At 45.1% G+C, this 14987-nt stretch overlaps 3 protein-coding genes across 3 annotated transcripts; 2 read left to right on the top strand and 1 right to left on the bottom strand.

Annotated features, from left to right (window-relative positions):
- Window positions 1–376: 376 nt before the first annotated feature.
- On the top strand, window positions 377–583 carry N7462_005531 (uncharacterized protein; the record flags this gene model as incomplete). Its single annotated transcript, XM_057077249.1, has 1 exon — window positions 377–583. One exon carries the CDS (start codon window positions 377–379, stop codon window positions 581–583), a length of 207 nt encoding a protein of 68 aa, XP_056932829.1.
- A 7280-nt stretch (window positions 584–7863) lies between these two features.
- On the bottom strand, window positions 7864–9466 carry N7462_005530 (MFS transporter; the record flags this gene model as incomplete). The annotated part of the gene is made up of 3 exons (XM_057077248.1): window positions 7864–8688; window positions 8753–9209; window positions 9300–9466. 3 exons carry the CDS (start codon window positions 9464–9466, stop codon window positions 7864–7866), a joined length of 1449 nt encoding a protein of 482 aa, XP_056932828.1.
- Window positions 9467–10520: 1054 nt separating this feature from the next.
- Window positions 10521–11682, top strand: N7462_005529 (uncharacterized protein; the record flags this gene model as incomplete). The annotated part of the gene is made up of 2 exons (XM_057077247.1): window positions 10521–10574; window positions 10732–11682. The coding sequence occupies 2 exons, from the start codon at window positions 10521–10523 to the stop codon at window positions 11680–11682; spliced, it is 1005 nt and encodes a 334-aa protein (XP_056932827.1).
- Window positions 11683–14987: the final 3305 nt, after the last annotated feature.

The raw sequence follows: 14987 nt of genomic DNA, 5'->3' as shown, positions 1-14987 counted from the left end.
CCAGGTACAATCCCGAGAGTTGCTGGCCACATTTCCAACCAGCCAGCACAGCGACACGCTGCCGCCCATTCCTGAGTTCGCTTGTAAAAATCCCTTCAATTCAGCCCATTGAGCACTGCTTCTGCCCCGGGACACAGGCCCAACAACCCTTGACAAGTCTGGATCATCGTGTCGGATTCCACAAAATGCAAGGATCACGGCAAAGAGGGTTGGGCGAATCCAGGAAAAATTCCCTCGGAGACAAGTCCACTCCTCTCTTTCCTGCTCCCCAACTGAAATAATAAAAAAATCAAAACATGCCTTTATCCGGTGCTGGACAGAGTCGCATTGGACTTGGAGCGCGTCTTCGCACCCCCGACGTGCAGTGGCGGATGCCATGACCTGGTCCCGCGGGTTGAATGATGACGCCGATGTCACCAGTGCCCTCAACATTAGAGAATCACGCGAGTTTACTGGCACCCGCCGGGAAGACACTCTCGCCCCGCCGTCTTTGTCCCCATACGAGGACGCGCCCGGCTTTCCACGGGAGAATGAGGTAAATCAGATCGGAGCTCAAAACGGCGAGCTCTCCAAATCATGGTAGACGGTCCCGTTTGAGTTTCAGCTCCGGTGTACTTGATCTGCGAATGGGTTTTTCAGTTATTTGCCCCCACGATCCATTCATTTCCGCCTCATAACTGCCTTGCTACGTGCTGCTGTTCGCCACGATGCTTTCGGAGCTCGGGGTGAAGGAGTGGGAAATCTTTTGCGGGAAGGGAGGGCGCTGGGCTTACAACGATCCGTTGGGCCTCATTTGGACGCTCTGCGGACCCGGCACCCGCTGCGGTCTAACCAGGATACCGTCGTGCATGGCCGGTTTCTGACGCCGGCGTAACGGCTGCAGTTGCGTTTCCTAGCACCTCGGTAAGCGCGCGTTCTGCAATCCAGTTGCTTTGGGAATCCGTGCTTTCGTAGTACACTTATGAATAAATATAGTACAGGCTATTGCTGAATCACTGGGCTCCGTGAGGCAAGTTGAATATTATGGCCATGTAGTATATTGCGGAAGAGAATCTTCAATTTTCAATTGCGAAGGCGTAGACCGTAGCTACGTATTCGATCACCAATCTACCATCTACTAAAGTATATATAAAGTTACAATATGGTTGATTCAGTTGCATATCTAGCCTTTTATGTCCGCTGCGGGATCCCACTATCATTTTACCATTCATCAATTCACATTTAGGGTATTGGCAGCATTGAAATGTTGCTTTGGACTCTTGCAAGAACACAAACATATACCAGAAAAAAATACATCAAAGGACTATAAATCATAGGGTACTCTAAAATATATCTCTCGATACTGCAACATGTACTACTTTAAGCCTCCGTAAATTGTATCAGCTTACACGGATTTCAGAGTATACAAGATCCGAGTCATAGTGGCCAAATACCACTGGTCTTTTGAAGAATCGGCATATTGACCCGATAGAGTCATACCTCTGCGGCTCATAATGTTTCTTCAAAGGATTTCAAATCCAGTCTTGACAGCCGCGGGGACATTTTCCTTCGTTTTCAACCAGTGTGTTATCCACTCCAAGCATCAATAGGATAGAACAATATATCATATTCACTAGATCCCTTTGTTGGTGGGAGGCCCCTTCTTTTGGTCTTTCAACGAGCCACAATATACAACTGCACTCAGAGCGAACGGACAAGAGAACATGAACCAAGCCATGTCCAATGTTCTTTAGAGACTATGTCTCCTATTCGGGGGTTGCGCTAGTTAATTACTCTAGAAAGTCATACCTTGACTTGGAGCCTTTCCCGTGGAAAAGCTTTTTGCGATATCAGAATCACTCAGAAGTACCCTCTCGAATGGGAATGGAACGACCAAGTACTCATGGTATTGGGCCCTAATATTGTCATCTATAGTCCCCATATATTTGCAGATGTCTTCAGATATTGGCTATGTTTTAAAAGCAGCCGCAGTCGTGAGATGTTGGTGTGAACCCCAGGCCACTATTGTCTTGGAAATGCTTCAAACGTGAAGTTCCTCCTAACAGTCTCAGGCATAATAATTTCTATCATGTTCTGAGCATCACAGTGGCTATTTGACTCAACCTCAAGAGATTCGGCGATTTCTCTGGGTTTCTTATCTCTGCTTTGAGCTGGACAGGAGTGAAGTAATTATGGCTGGCTGCAAATCGACTCGGAAAACCTTTGATTCACGTTCAAATTATAGCCAGTTAAATGCTCAGAAGTTGCTTTCAAATTTCGCCGTTATACCGTATAAAGCTCTGGTAATCCAGTCAGCTAATTAATTCCCAAGCAATGCCTGGTCATCTCGTTCTCAATGTGCTGTTAACTGCCATCTCGAAGTCGATCGAAGTGGGGCGACTTGAGCAGGGTTAAACGTTTAACCAGATCTGCCCCATTAACCAAATTAAGTAATTGAGTAATTGATTTGATCATTTCTCTATATTTCTGCTTGTATTCTACCTGTATTTGGTTTGACACCGACATTGTTTCCTTTGCCGGCTTGACTAGTCTTCGTTGACATGCAGCGATGTTGTTCAAATCTACAATCAGTCTATGCTCGCACATAAATTGATCCATTTGAGGTGCGTTATTCACTTGCTTGCTAGGCAGCTCGTGGAATTAGGACTATTTGGCCTAGTATTTTCTCAATAATGCCTGCGAAGTATCTTGCTAGGCAACGGTCTCGGTAAAGACAAGATCAGTAAATGATCCTGTTGATAGTTTTGGGGCCTTTGGGAAATTATCTTGAACCCTGAATCTAAATCAGCCTATCCTAGTCTGAATCCCTTTCCCCAATTACCCTGCACCCATAGCTATACATTCACTCTCGCAGACGGGGCCCACAGAACGAAAGGCACATCCGAAAAAGCGATCTCAACCAGGCCGAAACCCAAAGGATTAAGCTCCTTGCATCTTACTCGGGCAGGCATATTTATTTCAAATATTGTCCGACATGGACTCGTCCTGTCCTCTTAGGCATCTCTGTACAATGAGATTGTCACAGCATTGAGTGAGATTCCGTGTCACTCATGAATCTTCACTATAAGCCCGGAGCTTCTTAAACTCACAGACCCTCTCATCACGAGGAAAGGTGTCCTCTCCTAGTAAAATGCTGACTTCAGCAAGAGAAGCCCAGTCAATCCTGTTCTGTAGCTAACTTGTTGTGGAAACACATCCTGATAATGATCCATTTTTGTCAGGATCTGGGATAGGAAAGATACATAGACCATTAGCAACTGTCCCCATCTTACTGATGTCTCTCAAATGCAAATCGACTACTGCGGGGAAAGTACTTGAACGCCGCACTTGGACCATGTAAGGCTAACCCGATGGTATTTAGATTTTGCTAGCGTGGTAAGTCTAGAGCGGTTCTCGCCTTGCTTACTTGACTGCGCAAAGATGGGCCTTGATGCCGCCCGCTTTGGATTTAAACCGGGCTTCAATTCGGGTGATATATGATACAACATACTGTACTTTTGGGTACGCTGTGCAAACGCTGTCTGAAATTTTCCTAATCCACCAAAAAAGGCTGCATTCTGGGGACTATTACCGCACCCCGAGGCTGTTTTATAATAGCTCGTTCGGATCACAATAGCCGGTAGTTCAAATCATGACAATATTTAATAAGACACTAGTACTGGTTGATCCTTACTTTAATCAAATTGGCCTGACTTTCATAAAAGTCTGGTTAGTATTATTCCTCTAATTGATTAATAATGCATAAATTGAAGGCTACGTATTCAACCAAAGAAAGAACACGTTTTCAGCTGCTGCATATCTTCCTACCCTCTCCATATCCTTCGGATGTTCTTCAAAATAATACTGGTATTACCAGGGGGGAAAGAAATCAGCTTTATCGGATGAAACTTGTGCTGCATAAACTGATCTTACGTCCTCATACGCTGAGAGAATTGCTCTAGCGCTATCTGTCGGGACTACTAGGAAGCAAATTGAAGTAAGCAGAAATCTATATTCCGGAGATTTTCAAATAATCTAGAGCAACGGACAGGGGAAGCATGGTAGCGAGTACCAAAAATGCATCCATCAAATCCTTCTTTCTTGTTGAGGATAAGACTAGTATCCTACTTACTATGCGAATCGAGATTTGCTCCCTAGTTGGGTCGATGGTGCTGTTCAGGTACCCAAAGGGGATGCGCCGTGGATAATTTAGCAGCTTCTGTATGCTCTGAAAGCAAATGCATCTGATTATTTCGGCTGATGTCTTTCTAGATTTGAAGATAGATGTCTTTGAACCTTCTTTGAATAAATGAGTCCTATTTGAATGCATATCTGGATTCTCGAAACAAGATTGTGGCAAGTTTGACTATAGCCTTATGGACGTGCACACGGAATATACAGTCGCCGAGGAGAGAGCGAAGAAAGCAAATCTAACAAGAAAACTATTTTATATGATTTAGAATAGCTTCCAATGAAAATATCCAACAGCCTGGACTCTAATTTTTTGACTTGTTCTAGATTCTAGATAGTGGGTTGAATGACCTAGGCCCACACATAGAACCGCCCACCAAGCTGCCATTGCTATCGCTCTCCCACCGTCGCAGGACCCTGCAGCCATCTCGAGGCCTCGGAAACATCTTTGGGTCGTCGGTGGCAAGGCCAGGCCGAATCAGACAATTCTAAGCGACCCGATAAGCCGTTATCGCCTAGCGGACTTTTACCCGCCGACGATTACAACAGCTCTATCTTGCGTTGTTGCGAAAGTGTGATCCGGAGGATACGAGTGTTTATATACGGAGAGGTTTGCCAATATTTGCCGCCTTTTATTTGCTATATCTACCATATCCTTACTTGTTTCTAATATCATGCAACTTCCACCAACCGTCCGGACCACAATAGTAAAGCTGATAAACGTATTACAAAAGAGTTATAATAAATTGCTATTAATAGGCCTAAAAATAATAGGGTCGCTCTTTCTATAACACGACGATATGCGTGAAGGAACAGCTAATATTATCTTCACCTTATCTTGCCTTTTATAATCGCAACGAGGGTTCTCGAGGACATAAAGTAGTTTTCACTACACGTAGGACAGCCGACTCTGCAGTGATAGTTAGGTACTACTTCATATACTAAATTTATTTAGGTCTATATAACTAGCGCCTCTACGCTAGCCTCCCTACCCGAGCCGGTACACGCTATCAAGGGGCTATTGCCCTGATCTTTAGCACCTGATTGTTTCAACAGAGCTTCATTTCTTCCAGGGTTAGGAATAGCAGTAGGTTAAGTACCCCACGGGGCTTGCATCCATAGCTGTTGTCAGCTGATGTTTCCCTTTCGCGTCTGAGACACGCTTCGTTTGGTGCCGACGACGATATCGCTTCGAAGCACCAATTGACCCCGACTATGATTCATTAGAACCCGCTATCCTTGATGAAGGAAGTAAACATTCACGAGCGTTAGATTTTTGGTATTCCCTCTTTCCCCTTGCCTTGCGATGCCTACTTATCGCCAAGACTGGGCCCACAACTGGCGACGTGGTACAGCCGCCTGTTGGGAGAGATGGATCGAGTATGACTCGTGTAGGGCGGTCGGCAGACATATCTCAGCAAGGTTGTTCAGTTCTCTTAGTGTTATTGCTGCATATTTCCGACGTGTTGGTCGTACCGACAAGGTGTACAGCAGACCGCGGTGAGCGAGGATGTGGCTATCCTCTGTCCGAGACCCGACCGAGGCAAACCTGCTCAGCAACACATTGTTTTGCTCTTCGAAGCTCGACGACTTAATGAATGAAAATTGAATAAAATTGTCGTTTTGAAAGATACTCAAAAGAACTGACCGTATATATTTCGTTCCCGTTTTTGCGCTGCTCTGACGTTTCAGGCTCAAGGTACAAGCAATGTGTATAGTCATCCCGGGGCCATTAAACCTGAGGTGATTTTTATTTGGAGCCTTATTGGACCTTAATGGAGGTTACTCCCTAGTAGAGTCAGATAATTTCCAGGCGTTCGACTCCGCATCATGACTCGGCACTAGCCCCAGGGACCAAAGATCCAGAGTTTTATCAAACATTGCTCGCGTAATTGTTGAGAGTTATTCGAGGATCGAATGACGATGATTTGCCAGTCTTCATTAAAAAAAACGCGACTTATACTCTTTATAAGAGATTGAAGCCCACAATATTCAGACTTTTTGGAAATATTTTTTTAAAAGAGCAGGTTTTAATAGCTAGTACGGAGAGTCGATCCGAAATATGATCGAAATAAGGTATTCGTGTCCGCTAAGGGCCGGATACCTTGATCGAAAGAAGATTGAAAAAGGTCACCAGCTGTATATATCGAAGCTGAGTATGAAACTTCTGTCTTATTTTGCAATATACTATGTCTATGGAAATATACTTCGAAACCGAGCATACCTCGCAAGGCAGTTGCGGACGAGGTATTGCTTATTATCAACATACCCCAGGATGTTCTGTTTTCGAGATGATAAATGGTCTGTCTACGGCAAACGGGACAGCAAACGGGAAAGCTACTGGCTTTCAGCGAATAAAAAAAAGTGAGGCCGATGATGGCTTTAAGTGAAGCAAGACTTTAGCTGGCTGTTCAAAATGTTCGCTCAGGGTTCCTAAGGGATAATAGACCTGAGCGTCAGAAAAAATGTGGAAGTCGATGAAGCAACTACACTTCACACCGCTTTTTCCAGTCAGTCGAAATTGGTTCATAGTACATGGCGATAACGAACCGATTTTGCTTACCTGAAGTGGCTATGTATTGATGCTCTAGGTCCAAGCGGTATTAAGATAGAACGGGAATGCAATAATGGCCGATAATTAGTTCTCAAAGGATCCGTGCGAGATTCAGGTGGTCTGAAGGAGCCCAGCATACTATTCCTCAACATGCGGAGCTTATCATGGCTACCTAATATCTTTCTTTGGCACTAATACTGGATGCGACGATTGGTGTTACCGTGATCTACAGTTTGATCGCTACCGGCATGAAGACAATCTTGGGGACTTTGAAGCTTCAGCCAGTCTTGGCGTGTAGGCGTTAGCCACTGCATGACTATTAATGGTATTTTCTGTCTCTGGCTTATCGATGTGACTGATTGAGCTGTGCTGCTCAAAATTTTGAATAGAACGCAAATCAGTGAAAATTCAGTATGTGCAAAGAGCCCCAAGGGAGTGGACGGCAGGTCGGCGAGAACATTGAGGATTCCATTTTGCGATTTGTTTATTGATTACATGGTTGAATGAGAATAGATCGCATAATAGAGACTGTCAATTTCTATAATTTGCAAGAACAAAGAGTGAACAAGGATCGGCTTGCTGCCACATCGCGCCAGTGTATATCCGTCGAACGATGCCAAAATCTAATAAATCATATTATTATCCCATCGCGCGGCCAAACTTGATGGCGAAAATCCTAGGCATCGAGAATAGTGGAATACGTTGTTTCGACTTTCTATGAATGTGGGCCCCAGCCTTCCCTTCAGGATCGGCTCTTGGAGGGTTGATAGTCAAGAAAGTCAACCCTTCGTAGGGCTGTATTTGCGCATTACACTCGCTCACAATAAACAAAGCTTTTCTACATATTTCTATCAATGAAACTTTCAGGTATTCAGCTCACCCATTCAAATGTCTTACAGTTGTAACATCAGCTCTCATCAATGATTCGCACTCTTCCTCCAAGATACGGCCTTATTCTGTGCGGCTGTGTTTCAGCTCAAATCTCGGGGTTTCACCTCTTGATTTCATATAAACTGAGAGAAATTATACCAAGGGCGGATAAAAGAACTATGGAGCGCTAATTTAACTCTAATCTCTTCCGCAATGTCCGTTCAAAGATAACATTGAATTTTGGGCCAGCCGCCTAGCTCCCGATTGACTCACAAATCTGGCTGGAACCGTGAGTGGGTGCGTATACTGGCCCCATACTTCCAAAATATAAACGGCACCGAACACATTACCAGCGCGATGAAGGCAAGCAGCGAGTTTCCCCATCCTAATCCCAGGGCATCGTACATCGCCGGACCTGCCAACGGTAATAGAGCCCCGATGAGGGACCGTAGAGCCGTGTTAGAGGCGGTGACAGATGCCGCATAGGGTAGATACGAGTCAACAAGATAGGTGCTCGCGGACATGAAAACGCTTATCAAGCCGAAGGCAAATACACCCGTTCCCACGATGGGGACGATCCAGGGTGTGTTTTCTTGGGTTGACCATCCGTACCAGAACAATCCGATAGGCATGAACCAGCAGCCGAGTACCATAGGGAGGAGACGGGACTCCGGGGTAAAGCAGCCACGCTTTATATGATCTCGAGCGATGCGATCAGCCCCAGCACCCGTAGCAAAAAGTCCTATCATACTTCCAACACCGAAGCCCAAGTATGTTAAGCCCGCAATACCCGAGGAGAACCCATATTTGCCCTCGAAAATGTCAGTCATGGTGGTGAACATGAGATAAAGATAGCCGTATGTCATGGCTGAGAGTAATGCCATGAGAAACACGATCGGAGAACAGAAGAGTAGCTTTATTGGGCGGGCCAGTGTCGTGAAGAACATCTCACGGCTGAATTCTCCTCGATTGCGAATTGATCGGAGGTCAGGATTACCAGTTGACTTGCGTAAACGAATAACCTTCCGCTCAAGCACTACCGGGGCATAAGATTCGCGATAAAAGATGACAGTCAGGAGTATCATCACACCGCTCTATCCCTGTAAGCTTCGTGGAACAGAAGGAGAAACTAGGTTATAGAAAGATATTGACACGTACAGTGATAGTGATCACCCAGAAAACCCATCGCCAGCCCTCCGCCTCGGCTAGAAAGCCGCCGGCGACAGGGCCGACTACAGGGCCGAGAATTGGACCCATAGCCCAGATGGCCATGATACCGGCACGTTTCTCTTTCGGGATCATGTCGGCGACAGTCCCAGAGCCAATGGTCAAGGGGCAAACACCCGCCATACCTGCAAAAAAGCGAAATACAATGAGCTGCGCCATAGACTGAGATATGGCGCAAGCAATGGTGAAGATCAAAAATAAACAGTTGCAGATGTGGTATAGTGGCACGCGGCCGTAAATCTCGGATAGAGGAGCGATCAAAAATGGACCAAAACAATAGCCGAGAAGAAAGACAGACACAACAAAAGAGCCCAACATGTTACTGGTAATGTTGAAATCCCTCATGACCTCACTGACTCCTGGGGTAAACATCGACGATGCCAGGGGACTGAGTTGGTTCAATGTTAGGTGACCCTTGACAAAGTCGGCTCAAGTGCTATGCACTCGTAATACACAGCAGTATAAGCACCAAACTCACGTTATGAAGGTATTGAAAGCCATCAATAAAAGCTGAATTCCCTTTTTTCCCGTGGACCAGTTGAACGGGTTCTCAGGATCATCTGGGCCATCGAAATCCACCACGAGAGGGTCTTGGTAAGTCTGTTGCTCCCCGGAGGGAGGAGCTCCCTTTTCTGAGTCTGCCATGAATTGAAGGAATTGAAACGTATATACAGTGATTCATGCAGAGGCGAAGCAAAGTTTTTATAAGAATTTAAAAGGTGGGTATCTCCACTGTTGATACTTGAAAAGGGGACGGTATGATTATCCGTAGAATTAAAAGCCAAGAGATCCACCCGTTGGCTTTTTGCCTATTAGCATCCTGATTATTAATTTTAAATATTTTTTTCCACATGTCTCTCATATACAAGCGTGGAACCGAAGTTACGGACGCGATTACAACAACTTTTATCCGACTTCGAAATGTTCGACTTGGAATCCCTTCAGCCACGACCTCAGGAGCGCCCGAAGGTATAGATGGAACCCCGAAATTTTATGAATTCGTTTACTTAGTGAGTTTGCAAGTTGAGGTCTTATAGTGGGCCACTTTGAGTTCCGAAACTACTCGTTCATTAATTATAAATACATGCCTAGCGACTACAAATGCTCAACTAGTGCACACATGTGCATGTGGGGTCGGGGCCTCGGGACACGGACAGGTGGGGACGGCGGAGCGGAGAGACCAGTGACTTCGGCCAGTTATACTGATGTATTGTATTTAGTGTGAATAAATTAGTGGGTACGGTGCGGAGGCGGATTCCAAAGTTATCATCATGTCAATGGTCACTTCGAAAATTGATATTAGCCCCCATCTTCTAACCTGTGGATGTCGGCATGGATCATTATTCAATAGCTCACAACGATAGGCTTATGCGGCCAGGTGCCTTGTCTAGTTATAATAACCTTTAGTCGCTATAAAACCCGCCCTTCTAAAAGATCGTAGACGCGCATACCCGGAGTCGAAAGCAGGGGTGTGGTCGTAGCGGGGACGGTCAAAAACTTGGACAGTGATGTCAAAATAAAATTGCCAAGGAGAAGGGCAATTAATTAAATTGATAGATAAAACTTCAGGGCGGTGAGAAAAGTTCATGTGAAGCCAATATTATGGAAGTAGTGTGACTGATCTAGTCTTCACTTTCTCAAGTTCTTACTTTCAACCTATTGTCCCTGTCCGAGACGAACATTCAAAGGAGCCGTATCAATGAAGTCAAACCTCATCTTTGCTTCTTTTTTATTGGCCTTAGGGGTGAATGCCGTAACTACTGGTCATCATCGTCAAGACAGCCCTGGTTATGTCTTCAAACCTGAAGGCGCTCGGTCGTATTGGAAGGTTGGTTCTTCGGTTACCCATGACGAATATTTTCGAGCAAAGACAATTTCCTGACCCTTAGTTTTTTTTTTCTTTTTCCTAGCCCGATATCCCCATATTGTTCAATTTCAGCAGCTCGCAGTTTGCCAATACTTTGAATGGTAATGCTGCTACTAGCTCGTACTGGACCAGCTCATATATCACTGGCACCAATCTAGAACAATACTTCTTGGTCTCTCATATCTTGATATCCGCCGACAATACGACACTATATAGCGCCAGCATTTTGGATCTCAATGACCCTAGCAACTATCAATCTTGCATTGCTTCTTCGGAAGAGTCGGCTCTGCATGATGGCTCCATTCTGGAGGCCACTTTTGATGGCAAGGGATTTGAGAGCCTAACGGAAGACAACGTGTCACAAATGCGCACCTTCAGCAATTGTGAGGGTGTAAAATTCAACATCATATACAACGCTACGTCTATGGCGCTTGTGGATGGCGGTACGGGCCTGTTCACTTTTGGGAATGGAGAAAGCTATGAATGGGGATTTCCTAGCTGCTACACGGAGGGTACTCTAATCGCCGGCGGGAAAGAAGTTGTGATTGATCCTGAGAATTCCTTTACCTGGTATGACCGGCAGTGGAATGATGGATTACCTTCAAATGGAAACTGGACATGGTTTGAGTTGCATATTCTTGAAAGCAAATCCAAGTTGAGTATTTGGGCAATTGATGATGAGAAGCCGCACCAGCGGTACCGCTTCGCCACGATTCGAAGGGAAGATGGGTCGCAGAATGTTGTTCCAGCCACTTTTATTCCTGACTATACTCGACACTGGTACTCTAATGCATCCGATACCTTGTACGCTTTGGACTGGACTGTGGCTATCGGCAGCTTTGCGACCTTGAGAATCTCTAGCGTGACTGAAGATCAGGAGATTACCGGCCCTGCGGGTGCGACCGGTGGTTACGAAGGATTTGTAACCTTGAATGGTGACTTTGATGGTGAAATGGTTGATGGGTTTGGGTTGGTAGAAATCGCGTACATCTAGTAATCGGATAGCTTAACTCGTCCTCTTCACCTTCCCAGTTGCTGCGTAACAGCTAGGTGGAGATTGAACAAGAGACAACAATGCGCAATCACCAATGTATTTATTGAGTAGGAGGGTCAACTGATATCTCCCACTCAACATAGACCTTCCGAAGCTTAATTAGCCCTGGCTAGTTGGTTAGTAGTTGTCGACAAACGAGGCTTGCAATTTTACTAGCGTCCCCAGGGAACATTCAGTCCCCCCATGTGCCTGATGATCGCAAGGCTCTCAACGATTTGACTAAGCTCAATTTCAATGGGTCAAATGACGCAAAGCATCATCATCTACGGCTATAAGCCACCGATAGGGCTCGCAGCATTTGCGGTAATATGGTTCGTCAAGCTGATTGGGCACACAAATCGAACCCTCAAGACCCGTAGCTGGTAGTGTATTATCCTCCACAGGCCTTATATTCGAAATTGTTGGATATATTGCGCGATCTCTATCAGCGGTAGACGACCCGTGTAATTTGATATACTTCGTCCTTTAGATTTTTTTTATTGTCACTGCCTCAGTGGTCCTTACCGCGAGGATCTACGCAATTATCTGAGCACTAATCTCTAGATTCAGGTCTTATTACACTATCCTTGTGACAGAGTCAGTAGATGTAAAGTTGATCTTATTGGTTATGCTCTAAGCTAGCTAAGACGGTGCCATTGGGTCATGTGATCTGGCTTAGAGGGTAACAATCCTGAAGCCGAAGCTTATCCTGGGATTTTCTATTACTTGAGATATAGTTTAAACGATTATCCAAGAGGCAGGTGCTTCTCTTGCCAGTGTAGAAGAGTCTAAGAGGGAAGATCTTACAACTGCGAATCATATTCTACTACCTAGTCTAACCTATCAAGTTTTCGCGATAAATATTTCTGTAATATTAATAGGTTTATTTCAATACAGAGCTCGAAAGGCCACTGAGGAGCGCGGCCTACGAAATTTCTGTATTTTATCCTTCATTACGACTATACTAGTTTATGTGAGAAAAATCTTTCTCCTCATAGAGGCAGCTGAGAACCTTGGCGGAAGGGAAGGCGATAAACTAATGAGATATACTTGTATGTCTTGAGTTCGCACCCATCTCTCTTTTAAATATTTAAGATTCTACTTTAGCTTCTAAATGTTATAGAACAACCATATTTGATGTTATTCCGGCCGACCGGCTCGTTTCGGATATGAATCTTGCATATAACGATATTTGTTTATAAAGGAGAACAAGTTAGAATCGGATCCCTTTTTCGTTAATCCTCCGGCAAGTAGCGGAATAACGATACCTAGGTTATAGAAAGAGAATCCCCCTTTCTTTCAAACTGAATCTTGAAGAGATTCAGTTATTGGAATAATCTAATTCTGCTATTCTTCTCTGATTCAACAACAATTTAATATTAAATTCATTTTTCCTTACCTGACCAATAGGCCGCTACCCTGCAAGTAGCACCTTAACATCCACCTACCGTCCGGACCACAATAGTAGTAAGGTTATTAATAGCCCTCCTATCTAAGATGACTAAGATCTTATAGCGCTAGATCTATAATCGCAAGATTAGGGAAGCTTAACAACTACTACAGCGCCTAATTTTGCTAAATCTGCTCAGACTGCAAACTTCAGACAGCGTTCGATGGTGTCTTCGGGGGCCCGCGCCCGCCGAAGCAACAAGGTACGATTAAACACGGGTGGGAGGTTGGACCCAGAGGGCCCTCACTCAGTAATGATCCTTCCGCAGGTTCACCTACGGAAACCTTGTTACGACTTTTACTTCCTCTAAATGACCGAGTTTGACCAACTTTCCGGCTCTGGGGGTCGTTGCCAACTCTCCTGAGCCAGTCCGAAGGCCTCACTGAGCCATTCAATCGGTAGTAGCGACGGGCGGTGTGTACAAAGGGCAGGGAAGTAATCACTGGGCGCTAGGTTAAAACACCGCCTAGCAAAATGGGGGTGCTCTCTATTGGAGATATAAATCGTTCAATTGCTAAAAGAAACGAGAAGGAAGCGGATGCAGAGCGGAAGCGGCTAAGGAAGCAGTGGAAGAAAGCGTATAGAAGATCACTACCACTAGATCCTACACAGAAACAAGATATAGCACTAGAAAGAGCGGAGGAAGCTCGCTAGGAAGGAGATATTTTCTTTATAGATACTACTAAAATCGTTGATAGATATGGTAGGTAAGGAAAAGTTGGAAAAATTATATAGTGAACCAGGGCGCTCTACGGCAAGCCTGAGAATGCAGGCAGGATGAGATAGGTCGGCGAACAGACCAACAAACCACCACACACCACGATAGAGGAAGCCTCCCCAAAGGGATAGCGGAAGCAGATGAAGTGAAGAGAGTGAAAGTTGATTCTCTCCCTATCGGAGACGCGAAGCTATATCCTGTAAAGACTGTGTATTAGGAAAGATATCCTCCAATCAGAGATCTCCCTTATGTTGGCAATTTCCCCACTACAATAGTTAAGAAAAGTTACGTAGCGCACCTACAACCCGGAAGGGTTAGGGGGCGGCGTAAGGCACTAATAATAGGATTAGCGTGTACGGCTCCATGAAAGCCGAGCGGAGAGCACAGTGAAGCCCGGGAATTCGGCGAAGTATTTACCCGATATCCTGATTCTTGCTTTCGAATGAGGGGGAGTGACAAGCTGCGCCGGCTTTTGAAGGAACGTGAATTTGGCAGTCGAACGTCTCCCGAATGTAAGGTCAAAGTTCATGTTGAATATTGAATATGGCAGGGCTAGGTGAGAGACACGACTCAATCTCAATTGCCAAAAGGGCCTGTGAAGCCTGTAGACGGTAAGCTAGCAACTGCACCAGTGCTTCCCAAAACCTTATTCCTCTGATCAACTAATGATAACTGTTGCGTAGAAAAAAAATAAGATGTGCGAGTTTTGAAGAAAATTCTTGCTTGGTAGTGAACTGTCTTTCTAATAACTGCGGAGCTTATTAGGTGATATGGCCCAGCCCTCATGTGGCCTCTGCACTCGTATCAATAAGCAATGTCTATATCCTGGGCTCCGAGGATCATCAGTTGCTGATCTACAAGTGCCAGGTAAGGAAAAGAAAACACTCTGCTTACCATGTTCTGCCCATACCATTTGTGTGACAGAAAGTAGGATGGAGAGTAAGAAGATGTTAACGATTTATAGAGCCACTGTCAGCGATAGACGGAGAAAGTCCTCCAATTGGAACCACCTCCAGTTTTTTCGATCCGCAAAGTATACCACACAATATCAAATGTCTGAATATTGATGTATCGGATCAAACAGATTCTCAGGAATCA

The sequence above is a fragment of the Penicillium macrosclerotiorum genome (genome assembly GCF_028827735.1).
Source record: "Penicillium macrosclerotiorum strain IBT 26536 chromosome Unknown utg000006l_segment0_segment0, whole genome shotgun sequence".
NCBI classification, from domain to species: Eukaryota; Fungi; Ascomycota; class Eurotiomycetes; order Eurotiales; family Aspergillaceae; genus Penicillium; species Penicillium macrosclerotiorum.
Note: the sequence above shows the minus strand (reverse complement) of the source record. Positions and strands in the feature narration are given on the sequence as shown.